Raw genomic sequence first — 24139 nt, 5'->3', positions numbered from 1 at the left:
ACCTGTATAATTACAACTTAAGACATTTGGCGAATTCTTTTAGCACTTAACATGCGCAGCAAGGGGGAGGGGAAGGAACAGCCATAAACATCAAGATCGGCCACATTTAAAATGTGTGCACTTTTTAGCGTTTGGAATAAGATGTTAATATTTTAGGCAACACCGAAGTGGTAAAGGACACACATTCACTCATTTGCATTGTTCACAGGAGACAAATGCTTTAGTACAGTCACTGAAGTCTGGATCTGTGAGAATGTGGTGCACAGTCCTCATACTGTAGGCATGTATACCTGAGGTTAACAGCCGACAGAAAGATCTGAATGCTAGGGTTGTGGTCAATTCCACTTTCAATGCAGTAAATTCAATTAATTACTTGAAAATTGCATGAATTCATTTTTATTTCAGTTCATTTACTTTTTGCGAATTGACAGAATTGAGCCCCAATCCTGCTGATTGCACATTTACGAAAAAATAAAGCACAACTTCACAAAGGAAAAAGGAACCAAAAAAAGCTTAAATTATGAAAATATTTAAAGAAAAATAACCAGAGCCAGAGACCAGTCCTTTTGCATCAATAAATCAATTTATTTAAAAGAATATGTTACAATTTATTACACTAATTGACATTACCAAACATTTCTTTTTAAATGTCTTTTCAGCTTTTCCCCCAGTGGTTAGGTAGACTTCACTAATTGTTTCTATTTTTTTTTTTTTTTTTCAAATGGCAGCTTTATGAACTTCATTTTGCAGTTAACCCAAAGAAACACTGCCGATTTTGCCTTCCTTAGTTTTGTGTCCTTTGGCGTTTGTTTTCCCATTTGACGTTTTACAAGTTTTTCTAAAAACCAACAAACCGGTGAAAATACTGTACATTAAGAGATTTTCTACTTTTAATATCTTACTCAAATAAATTAAGAATAGGCGACTTCAGTCAGAAAGAGAAAGAGCACAGGAGACTGATGGAGAGAGAAATATAACACTCTCAAATGAAAGCGGTGATACACAGGGATCAGCAAACATAGCCTTTTTAGGACTACAGCACTGAAGTTGCTCGTTATAGTGTCATTGTGTTTCGTAACATTCATTTGACAGCACTTGATTTTTGAGTGACTTTCAATGCCCACTCCATTAAAGTTTGCCAATTACGTCCTCAAGTTACCGTCTGATTTGATAAACACAAACTGAATTAACCGGACTAACTTAATCCGGTTCTCAAAATGGAGGCGCTATTCTGCCAGTGCAGACTGGGGTTGCGCTTCTGAGTTACATTCCAGTGCGGTACAGTGCTCCAAACCCTAGGTCCCTTGGATTCACAGGGTATATAAGCAAAAAATAACCAAAATTTGACAGTCACTTCAGGGAATTTGTGTACGCTGTCAGATTTGTGCGTTTAGAGAGTTTTTGTGTACAATGTTACTTGCCCATTGGAAACATTTGTACATTTCTCAATAGATCAAGCTTAATTACCTATTTTTACCATTCTTGCCATTTTACAATTAACTGCACAAAAAATTAATCCAAAAGAAGCTGACCACTATGCAATACTAAACTGTTGAAGGGACACAGCTGTACAAAATCAAGTTGCATAAATACTTCATCTGCAAACACGTCCCCTACACGTCCTTCACAAACTGCAACAAAAACCGACGTGCCCAACGGATCCCCAGGACCGCGAGCGGGAAACGTTCTAATACACAAACACATACTTATGAGCACCTGCCCGTCTACTCGGACGCTCACAAAAACAATGACATAAGAAGACTAACACTGCACCATTCTCTGGACACCTCCAACTGATATGGCAATAAAGCATGTGATGAATTGTACAGCAATACACTGCATTCTACACTAGACCCCAGGAAAGGGAGACTACTGCCCAGGCAAAGCAGAGTCTGCTCGGGGAAACGGAACTCGCTTTAAATTGCAATAAGGCTACATACAGGCAGAAAGAAGCATCAAGTTAGCAGTTTTTTTTTCGTTTTTTTTTTTTTTCCTTTTCTGTTTTCAAGTTGAGGTGCAATGGATAATTAATCAAAAGTTAATCAAGTCAATGTGACCTGTGATTCAGCTGGACTCATGAACCTGGAGAACACACAAGGGCCAGACAAGAAAGCAGACAGGCCGTCCGGCCTCTAAGCAGTACTGAACAGTGTGGCATGCGCGCGCACACGCACACACACACACACGCACACACACACACACACACACACTCACACGTGCACGCACATGCGCACACACACACGCATACACACACACACACGCACACGCACGCGCACACACGCGCACACTCGAGCACACGCGCACACACACGCACACACACAATTGGAGCAGTGGAGGAGGAGTGCACCAGTATGTGCTTTTACTGCACTGCAATCTGACAAATCCTCCCCTGAACTGCCCTGTCCGGCACATGCACTCAGAGCCAGTTCAGAGCTGGTGCCCTAACGCTGCTGAATGTCAATTATTTCAGTACTAAAAATACACAAGTGCTCAACCAGAAACATTCTGTATCTGAACAAAGTAATGTCTGTCAGTTTACCTTCCATTTTATGTACAGTTCTTGTGCAACAGTCCAGATACTTAAGCCTCGTTTCATTTCCTTCACAACCACAGAAAGGTAAAGAATGTGTTAAGTCGGCTGGATCAGTCTACTACCTCAACTGTCCAGATACACCCCCCCCCCACTCCTCCTCTGTTCATTTGCTCAATGGAGCACCCTTCATGGTTCAGGCACACAAAATCCTCCCGCGCTGTTGCCAGGCAGTGAAGATGACACAGCGCGTGCGGGTCCTGTCAGTCGACTGCTTAATTCACAGCAGAGGCAGCGATAAAAACCAACACTGCTCTCTAATGGTTCTATAAACATATGTAGTGTTGCAGAGCAGGGCCCCCTGCTGGGAGTCGGAGGAATCACAGCTGCTCCAATTGTGGTGTCGTTGACAATTGCTAAAACACTCGCTTTGAATCATTTGGTTCATTTTTCAAGACCGGACACAGATAAAATCAAAACTGCGTTCAAATCTCTGCTTTGTAAAGCAATACATTTTACATGGTTACACAGTACTACACATACATATCAAAATTTAACAGCTTCAGACACAAACATTTCGAACAAAACGTAATTCGAACAAAATGTACTGCCAAACATGTCTTTCTTTTTTTTTGCATTTTTGTAAACATGGCTCATACCAACTCCTTGAAAAATACACAATTGTCCTTTATAGGTATTACTCAGCCGCAAAAATGTAACTAGTGTTTTGAAACATGGTTTAGGACGATAATGATCGGTTTTAAATCTGACACCTTCTCCGTCATAGCAAAGGTTTGAGTTTTTTTTTTATTAAAAGCCTGAAAAATGTGCCACAAGATTTAAAAAAATGTTTTAGCAATTGCTTTAAAAAAATAAAAGGCGTATAAATGCTACCCTGTATTCTCTATGGGCGAGTACTGACTGCACAGTACGGGGTAGGCCCATTCTTGCTCTCCTTTCCCATCTCAAACCGACACGTGTCTTTCATTGTCCTTTTGAAGATTGTTTATGTAGACATGAGCCATGTCTCCCATTCTTTGTTCATGTTTTCTTATTTAGTTCTCTCTGAAATGGGTTAAGATCACACAAATGTACCCCCCCCCCCCCGCAATGCCTATTTTTCCCCATGTGGTCAGTTTCAGAATGAGATTAGTTCAGTTTCCCCTTCTAAAAGCCGTTTCCTCCTTGCATTTCAGTTTTTGCCGTATTGCCTTTCACTTCAGAACACAGAAATCCCTCGTTCCACATTTCTGCCTTCTGGGAAATGTAGTCCTCTCCCTTTCTGGCTGCTGCATTTGTTTTGTGATGCGTCCATTCCGCACACACGCATCTCACCTTGTTCTCCTCTTCTTTCTCCTTCAGGTTCAGAACATGAGGCACATCTAAGCATTGGTCCAGACCAATCACATCACAGAGAGGCCTCCCCGAGCCAATGGCACTGCGTATGTCCATCTCCACAGCCAGTCCTGCGGCTGTTTGCTTCCCCCCCCACTTTCCCATTCTCAGTGTCCAATCGTGTCTCAGACGACCATTTCCTCGACCAATCACACAGCTCTGGATCTGTCCCTTCAACCAGTAGCATCAATCAACTATCCCACCCCATGAAGTGATGTGATGTATGTAGGATTCTAACGCATTAACTATTATTTATTCATTTTGAAACCTTTACACAACATTTACTTCCTTCTTTTATCTTCTGAAAATGAGGATCTCTGGGTTTGTTGCCTTGTTTAGTCTGTATGTGCGTGGTTTTCGGTTCTCCTCGGGCTGGGTGTCTGCAGTTTGTCTGTAGCGGACCGGTGTGTGTGGATAGTTTCTGCTTCTGCTGTGGATAGTGTTGTCCTGTACCTTGTGAGGCCTTGTCGAGTGGCGCTGTCGGGTTTTTAGGAGGTGACGATCTCGCCCCCTAGGTGCCGCCATCCCTTCTGTGTCTCAACAGCTGGAAGATATTCTGCAACAGAGACAGGGCTCAGGACACTGCAGTCTTAAGCACTTACAAACACAACTCAACACAGAGACAGGGCTCAGGACACTGCAGCCTTCAGCACTTACAAACACAACACAACTCAACACAGAGACAGGGCTCAGGACACTGCAGCTTTAAGCACTTACAAACACAACTCAACACAACACAACTCAACACAGAGACAGGGCTCAGGACACTGCAGCCTTCAGCACTTACAAACACAACACAACTCAACACAGAGACAGGGCTCAGGACACTGCAGCTTTAAGCACTTACAAACACAACTCAACACAGAGACAGGGCTCAGGACACTGCAGCCTTCAGCACTTACAAACACAACACAACTCAACACAGAGACAGGGCTCAGGACACTGCAGCTTTAAGCACTTACAAACACAACTCAACACAACACAACTCAACACAGAGACAGGGCTCAGGACACTGCAGCCTTAAGCACTTACAAACACAACACAACTCAACACAGAGACAGGGCTCAGGACACTGCAGCTTTAAGCACTTACAAACACAACTCAACACAACACAACTCAACACAGAGACGGGGCTCAGGACACTGCAGCTTTAAGCACTTACAAACACAACTCAACACAACTTAACACAGAGACAGGACTCAGGACACTGCAGCTTTAAGCACTTACAAACACAACTCAACACAACACAACTCAACACAGAGATGGGGCTCAGGACACTGCAGCTTTAAGCACTTACAAACACAACTCAACACAACACAACCTAACACAGAGACGGGGCTCAGGACACTGCAGCTTTAAGCACTTACAAACACAACTCAACACAACACAACTCAACACAGAGACGGGGCTCAGGACACTGCAGCTTTAAGCACTTACAAACACAACTCAACACAACACAACTCAACACAGAGACGGGGCTCAGGACACTGCAGCTTTAAGCACTTACAAACACAACTCAACACAACAACTCAACACAGAGACGGGGCTCAGGACACTGCAGCTTTAAGCACTTACAAACACAACTCAACACAACTTAACACAGAGACAGGACTCAGGACACTGCAGCTTTAAGCAATTACAAACACAACTCACAAACACAGAGACGGGGCTCAGGACACTGCAGCTTTAAGCACTTACAAACACAACTCAACACAGAGACAGGGCTCAGGACACTGCAGCTTTAAGCACTTACAAACACAACTCAACACAACACAGAGACAGGGCTCAGGACACTGCAGCTTTAAGCACTTACAAACACAACTCAACACAACTTAACACAGAGACAGGGCTCAGGACACTGCAGCTTTAAGCACTTACAAACACAACTCAACACAGAGACAGGGCTCAGGACACTGCTGCTTTAAGCACTTACAAACACAACTCAACACAACACAGAGACACGGCTCAGGACACTGCTGCTTTAAGCACTTACAAACACAACACGACACAACACAGAGACACGGCTCAGGACACTGCAGCTTTAAGCACTTACAAACACAGCAACAAAGTAGAACCAACACACTCAACAACACACCAAACACACTCAACAACAGAGCACACACCCAACACACTTGACGTGTTTCACATACAGCGTACACAAAGCAATACAATGCACACCCAAATACACAAGCACTAAATTACACATCACACACTGAATTACACATCATACTGTATACACATTCAACAGCTCAACCAACTACAAGCAATATATCTAAATACAGACCCTAACACACTAGGCATCACACACGATTAATAAAACACTGCAGTAAATTTAAACTCACTTACACACACGACACCCGTCTACACAAAGCAGGTTTTGAACTAAACAACACACAGAACCTTCAGCTCCAGCGAACACGCTCTTAGCAGACAGAACATTGGAAGGTGAGACATAACGAGTAGAACAGGCCATTCTGCTAAATTAGGCTCGCCATTTAATCAACGCGTGGCAAACGGTAGAGCACAGCAACGCCGACGTCCGGGGCCGAGCGGGGTCGCTACAGGAGCGGATTCTCGACCCCAGCACACCCCCCCCCCCAGGGTGCAGCGGCTCTCCTTTTAACGCTAAAACATCACCACAGCTCCCCCCACCACACCACTGCAACACTGAGCCATGCTGATCTATTTCAGGTTCGGCCAGCCACTGCAGTCTCATTAAAATTCAGCTGCAGGAGCCCTGAACCAAGAAAGAGACTGGGGCTGTCTGCAGACACACTGGAAGCATTCTAATGGAGGAGCTGAGCCTCGCGGGTCTCTCACAGAGCCGGGCTAACATGGAGGGACTTCCTGTGGCTGCGGCGCTACAGACACACAGCCACAGACACGCTGATATTCTACCCTCTGCAGTGCTACAGACACAAAGCCACAGACATGTTGATATTCTACCCTCTGCAGTGCTACAGACACAAAGCCACAGACACGCTGATATTCTACCCGCTGCTGTGCTACAGACACACAGCCACAGACACGCTGATATTCTACCCGCTGCAGTGCTACAGACACACAGCCACAGACACGCTGGTATTCTACCTGCTACGGCGCTACAGACACACAGCCACAGACACACTGATATTCTACCGCGGGTACAGTCACACCACAACGCTGATATCTACGTGCGCTACAGACACACAGCCACAGACACGCTGATATTCTACCCGCTGCAGTGCTACAGACACAAAGCCACAGACATGCTGGTATTCTACCCTCTGCAGTGCTACAGACACAAAGCCACAGACACGCTGATATTCTACCCGCTGCAGTGCTACAGACACAAAGCCAGCCACAGACACGCTGGTATTCTACCCTCTGCTGTGTTACAGACACGCTGGTATTCTACCCTCTGCAGTGCTACAGACACAAAGCCACAGACATGCTGATATTCTACCCACTACGGCGCTACAGACACAAAGCCACAGACATGCTGATATTCTACCCTCTGCTGTGTTACAGGCACGCTGGTATTCTACCCTCTGCAGTGCTACAGACACAAATGCAGCTTCTTTCCACGGTGGGTCTTTATTTACAGTCTGACAGATTTCTCCTTGTTCATCATTCCATTCTAACCATTAACACAAAAACAAATGAGGCTGCCAATTTCAGGGCACGCACTATTACAATTCACATCATTCTGTCATCGAGGAAGCCTTGAAGTTCGCAGAGATCGCCAAATGGGTATTTATCACCCCCCTGCCAACTGTGAGAAGCAGGACTGCACATAAACCAAAATTATAACCGCGTTCCTTATTGACCTGTCGCGCAGTAGAAATGATGGCTCTATAGGAACTGAGCTTAAGTCTGGCAGCCTGTCCGTTCAGAGGAAATAGCCGCCAGCCTTCCTGCTCGAATGTCCCTGTTCTTCCCGGGTGCCAGGCAACCACAGACGTTCGCGTCTGAAGACTGAACGAGTGTTTCTGGGAACTGGAGTCCCGTTTTATTACGGTCTGCATTCGACTGCTTTCATCCGGAATGACGTTTGCAAGTTAGCGTTCTGAAATATAAGGTGTGTACAAAACGCTGTTTTCCCGCATAACCATAGAAATCCTGCCTGATTGTTCATATTGACCTTCAGCCATGTAAGACATTAACTACACAGCATAGCATCATTCTCTCTTTTTGGGATTGAAAAATGGCATGGGTCAGATTCCCAGGAATAGTGTTATGCCTACCTATTGTTAACACTAGCTATTTAGCTACTGTCGGTTGACATCCATACGACCTTGGAATTATCATGCCTCCCTCGTGAATTGTATTCCGATTTTTATGCAGAAATCCATATTTTGGAGGCAAAACCAAAAAATATACACATACGCACATATGTGAACACACCCAAAGATCACAAAGTGCAGTACAAGCTCACAAACTCACTGTGCCAACAAGCGTATGCACACACACACACACACACAGAGGAAGCGACTGACTGCAACTGCAGTGACAGACACCCACCTGCGAGGGGCGCCATGTTTGTGTCTGTCACTGAGGCTGGCAAGGAAAGCCTTACCTTACTACACATACCATCTTTGCTGCAGTTTCTGTTGTCCTTGTCCGTGGCCTCCTCTTCCACCTGACACACGAGAAAAGGAAAGGTAGAGAAGGAGAAAATCATCCACAGAAGAACGAAAGCAAAAACGAAGAAAATAGGTCAACTACATACATGCACAAAAAAACCTTTAAAAAAAATCAATAAATAAAGGACGACACTTTATGTAGACGCAAGAGTGGCGACTAAATGATAAAATGCAACACGTTGTGATGTAGCGTCTTACCTCTTTCCTCCACTTGAGTTCACAGAAGACCCGCTCGAAACACTCATGCATGTAGTTGAACTGGGTGAGGAGGGTGTGAGGGCAAGAGAGAGAGAGAGAGAGAGGAAAACATCTTTAAGTCTCACACAGCATAAACAGCACACGTCAAGTACATGACCGCTTGCGTTTCTGCACCCATCCCTCTCTCCCTCTCTCCATCCCTCCCTCCCTCCCTCCATTAGACTCACATATGGAGTGAAGATCTTCACCCAGCGAGGCTTCTTCTCCCCCCGGGCGTACTCGAAGCAGAACGCCATCCCTTCCTCATCCGTGTCCCAGCGCTGCATCTCCCCCCATTCAAAGGCAATCACCTGGTTCTGAGAGAGAAAGTAAGGGAGAAAGAGAGAGGGAGAGAAAGAGAGAGAAGGGGGTGGGGGGGGTAGAGAGTGAGAAGAAGGGGGTGAGAGAGAGGCACATATGTGTTTGTCAGTCTTCCTTTCCTTTTCACAAGAGACTCCACTTCTCTCAGTCTTCATCCCACCCTTGGTCTATCCTCCCCTCCAGTATCTTCTACCCTCCTCTCCAATGTCCTACTTTTTCTATTTCTCTCCCTCTCTTACCTCCTCCAGTGTACCCCTCTCTCGCTCACTCCCTCCCTCTCTCCAACCTCCTCTAATGTCCCCTCTTCTCCCTCTCTCTCTCCCTCTCTCTCTCTCTCTCTCTCTCACCTCCAGCGTTCCCTCCTCAGTGCAGGCGTGCAGTTTGAAGTGCCGGATGCTGATGGCTGTGATCACGTGACCCTTGCGTCGCGAGTCGCACGAGCAGTGGGGGAAGATGATCTCGTTGTAGCCCTCGCAGGAGCGCAGCATGCTCAGGTACTGGGGGAGAGAGACAGAGAGAGAGACAGAGAGAGAGAGAGAGCGCCGTAAAGGACTTGGCTCACAGAGGCACACAGGCAAACGAACAGGCCAGGTGTGCGGTCGAAGGGAAACCTACCATGGCCATCTTGCGCTGCTCGGCCAGCTTCTGCAGCTGGTAGGACTTCTCATCCGCCTTGACGGATCCCTTCTTCACGTCGTCCAGAGCCTGGGGGAGACAGAGAGGGGGGAGGTCAGAGGGGCCCAGTCCTCAGCGGGGCCCCTCCAGGGGCCAGAGACAGTACACAGACACAGCGGGCAAGCGGCACATAAGGGCTCTCAGGAAGGAGAGGGATGGAAAGATCATGAGAAAAGGGCAGGAACAAGATGGAAACACACCTGGCGGAAGCAGTAGGAGATGGCTGGTGGTGTTGGTAAGGGAGGTAAGGGGGGGGTCTCTAACACACACCTGGTGGAAGCAGTAGGAGATGGCTGGTGGTGTTGGTACGGGAGGTAAGGGGGGGGTCTCTAACACACACCTGGGGAAGCAGTAGGAGATGGCTGGTGGTGTTGGTAAGGGAGGTGAAGGGGGTTCTAACACACACCTGGTGGAAGCAGTAGGGATGGCTGGTGGTGTTGGTAAGGGAGGTAGAGAGAGAGAAGGTTCTAGCACACACCTGGTGGAAGCAGTAGGTTATGGCTGGTGGTGTTGGTACGGGAGGTAAGGGGGGGGTCTCTAACACACACCTGGTGGAAGCAGTAGGAGATGGCTGGTGGTGTTGGTAAGGGAGGTAGAGAGAGAGAAGGTTCTAGCACACACCTGGTGGAAGCAGTAGGTTATGGCTGGTGGTGTTGGTACAGGAGGTAAGGGGGGGGTCTCTAACACACACCTGGTGGAAGCAGTAGGTGATGGCTGGTGGTGTTGGTAAGGGAGGTAGAGAGAGAGAAGGTTCTAGCACACACCTGGTGGAAGCAGTAGGTGATGGGCGGTGGTGTTGGTAAGGGAGGTAGAGAGAGAGAAGGTTCTAGCACACACCTGGTGGAAGCAGTAGGCGATGGGTGGTGGTGTTGGAATGGGAGGTACAGAGAGAGAAGGTTCTAGCACACACCTGGTGGAAGCAGTAGGCGATGGGTGGTGGTGTTGGAATGGGAGGTACAGAGAGAGAAGGTTCTAGCACACACCTGGTGGAAGCAGTAGGCGATGGCCAGCTCGTTGTCGTTGAGCAGGATCTCCTCCTCGGTGGTGAAGAGCCACTTGCGCAGTGTGAGGCAGGTGCCCGGGACGGCCGAGGTGTAGTTCTGCACGTACAGCTTGTGCGGGAACTCGTTGGGGGCCAGCTTGCGCACTGAGACACGGGCGAGAGGCACAGACGGGATCACGCTCGGCTCACTGCCAATCAGCCACCTCGCAACGGCGACGCTCCCAGCGGGAGGCAGGCCTCCGAACTGTCAATCAGCCATGTGAATACCGTGGCACTCCCAGCAGGAGGCGGGCCTCCGAACTGTCAATCAGCCGCCTCCAGGGAGACCGCAATTCATTCTGCAGGCCTCAGACGGGGCCCTGATTACAGCGAGCCACTGGGCAGCGCTAGCGGAAATGCACGAGCGTTCGCCCCCCACAGAGCGGGAGAGGAGTGCACCAGTATTACCTGTACAAAGGGAATACCTCAGAGACTCCTGAGCCAACGCACATGTACATAAATGCACTGCTTTACAGGCGACAGGACTCTCAACTACCAAAACCAATACACACGTGTGCATAAACGGGCACACACACACACACACACACACACACAACCAAACATCATTACTGCAGAGTAGTAAGCAGATTAGCTTAACAAAGAGGCTTGCATAACTCAACAGCCAGTACTGTAGCCCAGACAAACTCCCTCTTTCTTATACACACACACGCAGGCACATCACACACTTACCAAAGGAGTGGTTTATGACTTCAAACAGAGCAAAGTAACTGGCCGTTATGCTGTCCATCCCAACCTTCATAACCACTGCCTGTTAGAGAGAGAGAGATGGAGGGAGAGAGAGAGAGGGGGAGAGACAGGGAGAGAGAGAGGGAGGGAGGGGGAGAGAGAGAGAGAGAGGGGGGTGGGGGAGGATAGGGGGAATGTTACTGTCTGTTTACAATGTTTACACAGGCTGGAACAGTACGAATTTCCTGCTTCAGAGCAGCTGTAAACCTTCAGTCTAATAAAGTAACTATTGTAGTATTCCTGATACACCAGTGCCCCGCCCCTCCCACACTGCCTGCGCTATCTACGAGGATTAGCTTCACTTAGTTCACACGAGTGAGGAAGAAAGCCAAAGCTTCCACACAGCACAGCAATGATCTAAAGGTCAATTAACAAGCAAAGGTCATTTATGCATGGCCACCACTTAAGAACGAAAGGAGGAAAACTGCATTTCTACCACGTCAAGAATCGCACATACATATGATATCAGCAATTTACAGCTCCCGGAATGATGATGTCATTAAGTGAAAGGCCAAGAGGCAATTACAAACGCAAAAACTTTGCCAGCCTTAACTGTGGACATAAAAGGGTGTTCTAATCTTAGACAGAGCCTGTCTTTTTTTATTCCACAGCACATATTCGAATCGACGGGGATAAGAGAAATCGATAACACTAACTATGCACCATCTACTGGCTGCTCTTCGCAAATGCGTCAAGGCCTCAGATCATTCTGTCCTTAGCCACGCTTACGACGGACCAAAATAGATTAAAATGGACCTCAAAATAAAACATACAGGTATTTAAACATAAAATACCTTCCAAACGAATGGATAATAACGATGGCGGAATATAAACAAAAAAAAAAAAATATATATATAATGAAATATAATAATAATAATAATAATAATAATAATAATAATAAAAATAACAATGATAAAAACATGAAATTTGCAATACTGCCCATCCCTGCCTACAAATCCCAGCTGTCCCTGTGCCTGTGGCCTCACTCTCGCCCTCTCTGGAGTGGAGGAGGGAGTGCGCTGGGGTACCTGGTAAACCTGGTCGGTGGTGGAGTTCTTGCGCACTCTGACGGTGACGGTGGTCTTGTCTGGCAGGGCTATCCGCAGCTCGACGTCTGATACGCCGTTATAGTTCTGTGGGGGGGACGGGGGGGTTAGTGTGACTCAACGACAGAAGCGGATGTGTAGGCAGCGACAGGGACACTAACGCAGCCTAAACAGACATACAGGGGGTGGCTGACGATGCACTGACCAAATTACAATGGAGCTAAATGAAGAAGGACACAGATGGTCAGGTTCTGAGGACAGGGCTGATGGAAAAAAAAATTACACGTGGGTAGGGAAGAACAGACACTGTGCAAGCACACAAGTACATCCATACAGGCGTAACAGACAGGCTGGGAAACAGACAGGCAGGGAAACAGGGAAAGGCAGGGAGAAACAGACAGGCAGGGGGAAACAGACAAACAGGAAGAAACAGACAGGGAGAAACAGACAGGCAGGGAGGAACAGACAGACAGGGAGAAACAGACAGGCAGGGAGGAACAGACAAGCAGAGAGAAACAGACAGACAGGGGGAAATAGACAGGCAAGGGGAAACAGACAGGCAGGGAGAAACAGACAGACAGGGGGAAACAGACAGACAGGGAAACAGGGAAAGGCTGGCCTGTGTGCATACAGTGCACATTCCCTGTAAGGTACAGAGAAAACTGCACTGTGCGCATCAGGATGTTCTGAACACACAGAACATTGCTTACCTCATCTGATTCAGAAAGGAACTCCTGCATGATGTCACTCTCCCCAATTACCCTTACCGAACACACTGCCGAGAGAGACGGGGAGCCATTAAGGAAAGATGATATCCACAACCCAAGCAATTCCCTGAACTGCTCGCCCTTTGTCTCAGCTATAGTGCGATTAGCAGCTCAAATTTTCCCACACCCCTGTCACAGCTGCTTCTGTGTCCCGCTATCTGCAGATGGACTCCTCCCCTTCAGTCCTGCAGACCCCAAACTGATCTCGCTCCTCATGTCCTCCCCTCTGTCTGGGTGTGTGCACCCCTCTCCACTCTCTAGGTGTGCATCTATACCCCTCTCTCCAGGTGCGTATCTATACCTCTCAACGGGTGTGTATCTACAGTACACCTCTCATTCTCTCTCCAGGTGTGTATCTACAGTACACCCCTCCTCTCCCCAGGTGTATACCTACAGTACACCTCCCCTCCTCTCCCCAGGTGTATACCTACAGTACACCTCCCCTCCTCTCCCCAGGTGTGCCTCCCCGCTCGCCCTGACTCGGTCACCTTTCTCCAGGTACTCCTCCAGGCCCCGGCGGCGGGCGTCCAGCTGCTGCTCGGACAGGGAGAAGGGCCACTTCCCCGGGAGCTTGGGGAAGGTGAAGTTGGCGAACTCCCTCTTCAGGTTCTGGTGCAGGATGGCGAACTCGCGGTAGCGCTTGGAGCAGAGCTGCCTCCCCGCCATGTACACGTTGTACACCTGCGCACACAGAGGGAGGGAGCGCCACTCTCAGCACAGGAAGCCAACGGGAAGCAGCGCCGCCATCTCTCGCTCGCTGACGGGGGAGGGAAGGGAGGAGCGCGCTTTCGGCCGGACGCGATCGTCTCAGATAAAGGAAGAAGCTAAATTTACGCCAGCAGTGTTCCAGCGGCGCGGTTCCGGAACATTCCATCCGAGCGTCCAAGATCTTTTTTTGTTGCCATAGGTCAGCACCGCAGGGAACACTCGGTGCAGTTTTTAATGGCCGGATAGCTTTCCGGTTTCCCAGAATATTTTTTCAGTCATACTCAAAGTTAATAATTTACTGCCAATTATGCAATTATGTAACCTTATCTCTGGAACGAGGATGGTGTTAAGAAGACCTGGAACTGCTTGGAGAAATTTAAAAATGCCGAATCGGGAAGGACGCCACGGCGGGACCACGCACCACGAACTTCTCGGCGTTCTGCTCCACGTGCTTGTAGGTGGGCACGGAGATGGGCACGGCCTGCTTGTCGCTGTAGTCGTAGCAGGACTGGGCGCTGCCGTCGTCCCCGGGGTCCAGGCTGTCCGCTTCGGGCTGCGGCACGGACAGAACCGCCAGGACCAGCTCCCGCTCCCCGGCCCGGATCAGGTCCACCACCTGCTTGTGCGTGGCCCCCTCCACGTTCACCCGTTCCTGAGAGAGAGAGACAGAGAGAGAGAGAGCACAGGAACCCTCTGTGATACACGGATACCGAAACACAGCGGCACACACGCTCACGTGCGCGCTCACGTGCACACACACACACAGAGCAGTGCAGATATGCACACGCTGTACTTGGAACCCTGAGCTACGTGCTTCAGTGAATTTGCGGGCTCTTTAAGCCAACATAGGGAGTCTCCACATCAAGTGGGTACTTAACACTTACAGTAATCATAAGTCAAAGAAAAAGCACATGAACTTAGCTCATGAAGGCATGCACCAGGTACACTTCAGATCTGAAACACTGCAGGTAATCACTGTCCAATAAATAGATGAATATGGGGGAGTCAATGAAGATTTCAAAAGGGCAACAGCAAACGCTTGAGAATGGAGACTGTAGCACTGGACACATGGGCCTTTGGAAGTACATCACACTGAAAGGCACAAATTGAGAGAAGCAGGTGGCATGACCCTACCAGTGAGAGTGAGACTTCAGCTTTTCACTTCCTTTTACTGTAACTGACATAGCTGGCTAATGTTTCACAGAATGCCATTCTCAGGCAAGATAAACATGCGCACACTTGCATCATATGTAACGTCAAAGCCTGGAGTCTACACAGTGAGAGATTCCCAGTGTAAAACAGTCTTTGCTGCACCTCCTCTCAATGGCCAACTGTCTGTGACTACAGCTCACAGTGTCTGTTCCTCCTGTCTCAAACTCACCTTTAACAAACTCAGACATTGTTTTGGAGTGTGTCGAAGGGACACCAAGCATTTACAGTGTCTATCTTATATTCATAGACCACAGTACACAAAAACACAGCGTGACAAACACACACTTGTGTAAAAAAAAAAAAAGACTAGTATAACATAGCAAACACCACTTTTTAAGTTAAAACCATACAGTGTGTGTTATTCTCTGAAGCCCATCTCTTAAATGCCATTTGGACAAGACATGGGCACTGCCCTCCAGTGGTGGAGGTTGTGTTTGTGTGTTTGTGCATGGATGTCTGTATGTCCAAGTCAAAGAAGAAGAGGGAGAGAGAAGTGTGAGACAAGTGTGTGTGTATGTGTGTGTGCGGCAAGCGTGTGTGTGTGTGTGTGTGTGTGTGTGTGTGCAGAGAGTGTGTGTGTATGTGTGTGAGTGCGGCGAGCGTGTGTGTGTGTGCGGCGAGCGTGTGTGTGTGTGTGTGTGCGGCGAGCGTGTGTCTCTAGAGCAAGCGCATGTGGGCAGCCTCGCGGCCAGCGTGGGCAGAGAAGCGGAGAGCCAGACTCTGATGAGAGCGCTGAGAGAGTATCGATCATGAGAAGCGGGCGTAGGCCCGGCTCAGGACTGCTGCTGTGGGCAGAGTATTCCGAAGCACAACCCATCCCCATGCCGACAGCGCCATGGAGACAGCAGCCGCTTGCTGCCTTTGATTTGGGCCCTAAACGCCACGCGCTTACAGTGAGCCTGCTGCCCAAAGCCGTTACGCGACTTCTGCTGCTGTGGCAACCTATGGATCCATCCGCGCTCCGCAGGGCCGCATTAAGATGCCATTTTGGCTGCTGCTTCTCATAGCAGCGCAAAAGGACCAACCCCGCGAGGACAGTGAGAAAGGTAGCCGCTGTTGTTGTCTAAGCAATGGAGAGCAATGATACAGACATGCATGCACAATTGGCAGCAGTGATTTCAGACACACCACTGGTCTCATGAAAGAAAAAATTTCTAATAATGATGCGCTTATGAAGTCAGAGCATCATTATATTCTAATTGTCTTGCTTACGCAGAGTGCATTTTCCACATTTTGTACTTCCCTTTACTGGTCAGATTTGGGGGAAAACAACACTCCTTAAAGCTCTGACGCATTTGAAAAATTAAGTGACAAGGACACACAGGCTTTTAAAATGGAATCTTAGTGTTAATAGCAGTAGTAGTACTTCTGTTTTAGCAGAATCTGCCACACATTTACACCAGTGGTTCCCAAACTGCGGCTTTGGAGAGGGGAAGATGTAAATCATATACATGTGGAACACCATTATTTAATCTCTACCACTGGTCACACCAGGTATAGACTGGTTCACACCACTAAAAATTAAAGACTAACCCAGTTACATTCACAATGTTCGAGCAGTCGTTCTGTAAGTTTGAATTCTATTACTGAAAACACATTTTTTGCCTTTTTTACCTTTTACGTACATTTAAGGGATGTGCCACAGAAAATTTGCTTGCTCCTGAAGAGGGTTGCCGGCAAATAAACTTTGTGGACAAGAGAGACACAATTGGCAATGTACTGAAACTAATTCTGTTAAGTGACTGGCTCAAAAGTACAACAGCTGTACCTCATTAATGATTTGAACCCACAACCTTTCATTCCTGACCCACGTCCTCAATCACTACACAGCTGAACAACTATTGTCTGCCGATTTTATTTTTTACTTGAACTAGCTAGCCGTACCAAAACACAACGAGTCTTTATCATTGGATCATTCTGGAAGGATAGATGCCAGTCCAGCCTGCCCAGGGTGTATTCCTGCCTCTCACCCAATGCACACTGGGATATGCTCCAGCACCTCCCGCGACCCTGACCAGGAATAAGTGAGTGTAGATGATGGATGTATAGATAGATGCCAGCCCATCACATTTCACTGTGGCCCATGTGGTCACACACAACAAATTCCAATCAAGCCATATATTCGCTAAGAATGACAACCAACACGGTGCTTAATATTTTCACTTTTTGATATTTATACTCTAATAGCCATTGACAGCCAATACAGACGAAGACAGATAGAACTAAATGTATGCTAATCTTTTGCAGAAAAAAAAATCTCCTGGCTACGAGGAAAACTATTCTACAAGGGCTGACACGCGGAGAAACTTCCGGAGGAAGTCATACACCGATACAGATACAGGCAATGTTTAACAAAGACCGTCTGAGGTCTGCCAAGTCTGCAGTATTAGAATCCCTGGCCTGTCACCCTGCTCCACTCCTCTGCATGCGTCGCCCGCTCCTACAAACGGAAAGCGGTTGTTCGCCTGTCGCTTTTCGACCCTTCGCCACAACCGTTCTGCAGCCCGATAGTCACACAAATCAAGTTATGCTTATTTTTCCTTTTAAATTATCCTCAGTGCCAAGGTAGCTGATTTAATACGGGCTCATTAAAATAATGGCGGTAATCAAATGGGCTTGCTTCCCCCCTTTCATTCTTGACAGAAAGTTAGAACCAAAAAAAACAGAGCCGCGGCTAAGACAGTATGCAGTGCAATACACAATATCAGGGCTGGAATTACATGGTGACCATACAGCCACTGCTGCAGGTGCTCTGCATTTTGGCCATAATGCCCTTTCAAACGTAAGGATCTTCACAGCCATTTGTACTTTGCCTTATAATTAGAGACACCAGTTTATTTAGGTCACGTGGCCTTGAAGGATCTCGACTTGCATTACCATACAAATCCCCATGGGGCACTGTTCTCGTTGGATTACCGCAACGACCCGACTACTTAATTAGTGATCGTGACCGTCATAAATGCAATTTGTTGAAAGTAACACACTAGGTAGGGAGATAGACATGTGACATGGTTGGAATAATCAAACACAACCAAGTCTTTGAGCAACCGGATGCAACAGTACCCTCCTGGTACACTGGGCACTGACAAAGTCTGTTTGTTTTCCACAGACTGCAGCAAATCCATACAGTCACAAAAAACAACAGGCCATGGTACCATTCCCAGTACTTAAATTTCTACTCAACATTTATGAACCTGGAAATGTACATCACCCCAAATAGTATTGCTGTTATTCACAGAACAAGCCAGGCTGGAACAATCCTCTGCTTTGAGAGTAGACAGATAAAAAAACAGTACATACAACAGACAATAAGGTCGAACAACAGAAAAATGAATACCATTTGAATGAATAACGTCGGCTCAACAGACCTACAGAGCAGTCAAATGAATAAATACCCATAGGGTCAAAACAAAGCATTCAAGACTCTGGGCCAGGTTGATGGTGGTGCTGTGTATTCAATGATATACTGACAATGATCACCACCCAACTTGTAACCATTCAGCCCACAAAGTATAATGCACATTGAGAATCAGTGTAACAGAACCACCAAGGTATATTTCCACACCTGGTCTTATGGGATTTAATCAGTTTCCCTGCAGCCACAGTTTAAATGGCAGTTGGAAAGGTATCTGCGGCCCTTGTTCTTTAATTTGACTGCTCAGCTAGAGCATTTTGTGCACACTGGTCTGCTGCTCCAGAAGATCCACCTGCTGCTCCCTTTGACTAGGCAATATGGAGCCGTTCACCAGGCACGGTCAGAACAGCATCTACGGACCTTTCAGAAAAAAACTCAAAGATTGACACTGTTTGGAAGGATAAGCTTATGGGCCACGCCATCACGCTGAACACCCTCACCCTCAACCGATGTAGTGTACAGCCTAACCTCACCTGGCAGGCGTCTTTTCCATGACAACAGATTCACGCAGCACTTTCCATGCTACTGCTCATCAATACTTTCCCGAGAGAAACGGTGCTCTTTTCAGAACTGCGTAATCTTTTCCTAATCGTGTCTGTGTCCTATTCAGAAAACTGAAGCAAAACACCAGGGAAACCAGATGAAATTTAAAATACTAGATTTCAATTGGGATATGGTGCTTCCTACTTCCTGTACACCTTTTTTTAGCCTTGTTATGGGTAAATAAACAATTGGAAAGTAATTTTTAGAATTGCAAAGGCCATTTTTAATCTAATTAGAAGTCGCAGCTGGTTGTGTAACATTGCACACAGGGTCAAAGTCACACATATGTATAGACCTACAGTGCAGTTTGTAATTATTTGGACAGTGGAACAATTTTTGTTGTTTTGGCTCTGTACTCTGGCACAATGAATTTTAATTGAAACAATGAATATGAGGTTAAGGCACAGCCTGTCAGCCTTAATTTGACAGCATTCTCGGGTGACCCGCATAGGAATTACAGCCCTTTTCAGACATAGACTCCCCATTTTAGGGGACCACAAGTAATTTGACAAATTAACATAATCTTAAAGACATGGTATTTAGTGCTTGGTTGGAAATGCTTTGCATTAGATAACTGCCTGAAGTCTGAGACACTACAAGGGTATCTTGCCTGGTGCTCTGCCAGGCCTGTACTGCAGCTATCTTCAATTGCTGTTGGTTTCAGCCCCGTTGTGCCTTCGGTCTCGTCTGCATCAAGTGAAACACACGAACAATAGAGTGTAAACCTGGCTGTGGTTCTTTTGAGGGGCTTAGGTTCCAGAAGCAAAAGCTCCATGGATTCACTTTTTACCTTGATAGTCCAACGTGAAGTGCTGTTATGGCACTTCACAACCTTGGATGGGTATGGAACTCTCCCGGTCGAATCATCACCTCAAAAAATTACCAATAACATCGAAAACAATTTCATTTCATTGAAAAAAGGCAAGGGTACAAGACAGTGTACATAATTTTAGAAGATTCATTAACTACCAGTCCAGAAGACATAGCATTAGGAATAATCCAATCACAGAGATGAATTTTCTGTAGGTCCGCCATTTTATTGAGGTAATGTCCGGTTAGTCCAGTCGTCAAGACCCTTTGGAACCCTTAGGCCCACCCACGTGACCAGTCCACAGCCTCAGGCACACGATATCACCACAGTAACAGCCTCCGAGGCTCATGGGTACTGCAGTACTTGAAACACAGAGCTAACCAAAAACATGATTTCTCCGAAAAGAAGTTGAAACATTCGTAACCAAGGGCCATAACATCAATCTATTGCAACATTTTGTAACCCAGGAGACTCCCTGGATTCTCTGTTGCGTAATATTGTGGTTATTGCTTAGATTCAATTTTACGATCTGGAGAATCTGCATTGAAAACCTCTTCCGGAACCCTGAGCCCCGTCCACATTTCCACCAAATTGGATGCTGGGCAGGTGATTGACTGGGCTAGTCACGATCATTCCAGTTCATTGGCCTTGAATAACTCCTTGGTTGCTTTAGTATGTTTTGGTGCATTTTTGTCAGCCGGTCATTGTCCTGCTGCAAGGTTAAGTGCCGTCTAAAGAGTTTAGAGGCATTTGGTTGGGTCTGAGCAGATCAGACATTTCTGTACACTTCAGAATTCATCATGCTGCTGTCATCAGCACTCACATCCTCAATTAAAGACACGTAAGCCAGCTCCAGTGGCAGCAATACATGCCCAAGTAATAACACTACTTTCACAATGTTTCACATATGAGGTAGTATGCTTTGTCTAATGAGCATTTCTTTTCTTTCTCCACACTTTCCTCTTCCCATCACTTTGGTACAGGTTAATACTCAACTGATCTGCCCAAAATACTTTGTTCCAGAACGCTACAGTTTTAAATGTACTTTTTCAAAGCAAACTCCAGCCAGGCCGTTCTGTTCTTGAGGCTTACCAGCGGTTTGCATCCTGCGGTGATCCCCTTAGGTTATGCTGGTGTAGTCTTCTCTTTATGGCAATCTTTGACACATCTAAGCCTACATCATGGAGTGTGTTCTTAATCTGTTTGACAGTTAAAAAGGGGTTTTTCTTCACAATTGAAATTATTCTTCAGTCATCCACCACAGAGGTCTTCCATGGTCTACCAGGTCATTGGCTATTCTTGAGCTCACCATTGTATTCTTGCTTCTTACTGTACCAAACAGTTGATTTTGACACCCAATGTTTTGGGTATACCCCTGATCGATGTATTCTAATTTTTCAGCCTCATAATGGCCTGCTTTACTGGCAATGGCACTTCTTTCATCCTCATGTTGTAAGACAACAGCAAGGCTCCAAATGTATATATCACATCTAGAATCAACTCTTGACCTTTTGGTAGCTTTCTTATGCATGAACTAATGATGCAATGACGCACAAATAGCCAAGAAACTGAGTGGCTAACTATCCAATTACTTTTGGTCCCCCAAAACAATGTATGGAGCTGAAATTCTTACATGGATCCACAATATGGATGCAAATACCCTCAAATTAAAGATGACAGTCTGCACTTTAACCTGATATTCATCATTTAACTTAAAATTCGACATGCTGGAGTACAGAGCCAAAACAAAAATTGTGTCACTGACAAAATACTTACGAACTTCACTGTATCCACACACCACATTATTGAACAAAAGCTACATTTTGACATTATCATCATATTGAGGTCTAAGGACAACAACTGTCTGCATTGAGGGAAAGCGTACCGATAATATTGATGACCGCCAGTGACTCTGCGCATGTGTGAGTGAGTTGTGTGTTGTGTATGTGACTAGACTTCGCAATGAACACGCGCGCGCATACACTGACGGTCTTTCATAAAAATGGACCAGCTATTCTGCTGTTAGCTGGCTAGATCTTGCAGATGCCGCACATACACACATTTAAACCTTCAACTTCCGTACGTACATCGAACTTAAGCATAAAGCTATCGTTTTGAAACCACAACAAGGTCGCTCTCAATACTACTTTGCAAATGAGATTTATTGGCACCAGCACGGCAGCAGTGTCGACAGATGGCTAATATAATAATTTTAATTCTGCTGTAATGACACTCAACCCAAGGTACTAGTAGTCAGCGAAGTGACAGCATTTGCATTTAAATGTGCTCATCTGATTAGCTACATAATAAAAGAAAAATACATTATGGTGTCATGCCAGCCTATAACTAAGCGATTCGATATAAAGCTTGGCAGCTCAGCGTGTCAACGATAACGTTAATAAAACCGCTGGCTAACAGAACATAATTTATGACACAGCGAAAAGCAATGATGTCACACCTTAAGGTAAAAAATTCGTATATTTATTTGCTACGTTTCTGAATTTGGTGACATTTGCTAGATAGCGTATTTGTGTTGGTGTGTGTTCAGAATTTTTAATTCCCCCACCCCGTCCACCGAGCTCGAGCTTGTTTCAAACCAACAGATGCATAATGCAGGCATACAGAGCAAGCATATGACCGTCAAATTGTTTGTTACATATGCCATTGCATGAATGTTAGCTAACTGAAATCAAGGATGAAGTTACAGCGTCTTAACGTTCTGTCACTAACTAGACTAGCTTACTACAATGCTGATTAGTTGGCAAGCTCACCAGTCATCACATTTGCAAGTCAGCTTGCAAGACAACAATGTCTACATTGTGATACGACTTTTAGAAAAATATTTTTTGATTACGAGATGCAATCAAGCTAGCATTAAATAGGCGTGACATTTTCAAAATGTTGGCAAGCTAACTGAAAAATAACTGAACATTCTGTCCTTTCTCCACCTTGAGAATTCGTTTGTCAGTCAATGTTAACCTAACGTAACATAGCGTCCGCTATCGTAACTAGTCATTAAATATCCAGCTAACCACGTCAAACCAGGTCTATCGATATCCAAGTTATAACGTCGGTTGCTACCTAACGTTGGCTAGTTACTGGCCACAGTGTCCCTAGCTAGCGAACAGTTCCTAGCTATGAATAAATGCCAATGCACAAAACCATCGCTGGCTGTCTACATAGTTAGAGACTAACTGGACTCTGGAATCATATAATTTTATAGCTTTTATTGGTTTCTTTAGTCCAACTTAATCCAACACGTAGCAAACTAAAAACGTTATTGTTACATAGTTTATGGGGTAACCAGTCAGTGGCGTTAGCAAGATGACAATCAAGCTAACAAGTTAGCAAATAACGATAGCTAGTCTGGGAAGCTAAACGCAAGCTAACTAAAGACGTGAAGGAGTCAGCAAACAAACTTACACTTCCAGGATTCGGTCTCCTTTAGAGATACCAGCTCTGTCCGCTGCCCCTCCCGGTAAGACGGCACTGACGTGCTGGAGAGGGGCATACAATTCTCCGTTGATGCTTCGAAGCTGCCCCCCTTCACTAACTTGCCCTCGAACGTTGAAACCATAACCAGAATCAGACTTCACGATCCGAACCAGTCGAGGCCCTGACGTCACCGTGGTCGCCGTTTGGCCTCCGGTACCGACTGCCGAACCAACACCGGAGCCGTTCCGCGATGATGTGTGAAGCAGCGAGGGAGCCGCCGACCGAATTTCGTCTCCTTCTATGTCCGCCATGTTTTAATTTTCCCCTCTCACTCGGGTCTCCCACACTTCACTACAACATTTGCTAAATACGCTAGACGGAGACGCTAGATGGAGAAACCGATGCTGTTTCGAGACCGCCCCACCATCACGAGGCGCCCAGTAGCATGTCTACTCTTCCGTCATAACAATATAAGAGAACGTCATGCTGCGCCTGATCTGTAAATCATATGGATGATTCCCATCCTTCAGTACGTCCATAGTTTACCCGATCTGTAATTTATAAGCCTGTTCAGTGAATCTGCGCAGAATTTTGCACAGCATTCACAATGCAGGCGTAGCCAACCAGTGA

At 46.4% G+C, this 24139-nt stretch overlaps 1 protein-coding gene across 1 annotated transcript; it reads right to left on the bottom strand.

Annotated features, from left to right (window-relative positions):
• Window positions 1–561: 561 nt before the first annotated feature.
• snx27b (sorting nexin 27b) lies at window positions 562–24042 on the bottom strand. The gene is given in 13 exon segments (XM_064354516.1): window positions 562–4481; window positions 8498–8546; window positions 8749–8808; window positions 8976–9104; window positions 9456–9605; window positions 9724–9813; window positions 10767–10930; window positions 11516–11594; window positions 12601–12705; window positions 13329–13393; window positions 13874–14066; window positions 14515–14745; window positions 23494–24042. Coding segments are annotated over 13 exon segments (1710 nt in total). The 5' UTR covers window positions 23821–24042; the 3' UTR covers window positions 562–4413.
• Between the last annotated feature and the right edge of the window lie 97 nt (window positions 24043–24139).

This window comes from Anguilla rostrata, chromosome 1 (assembly GCF_018555375.3).
Source record: "Anguilla rostrata isolate EN2019 chromosome 1, ASM1855537v3, whole genome shotgun sequence".
Classification (NCBI taxonomy): domain Eukaryota; kingdom Metazoa; phylum Chordata; class Actinopteri; order Anguilliformes; family Anguillidae; genus Anguilla; species Anguilla rostrata.
This window is presented reverse-complemented; position numbering and strand designations above follow the sequence as displayed.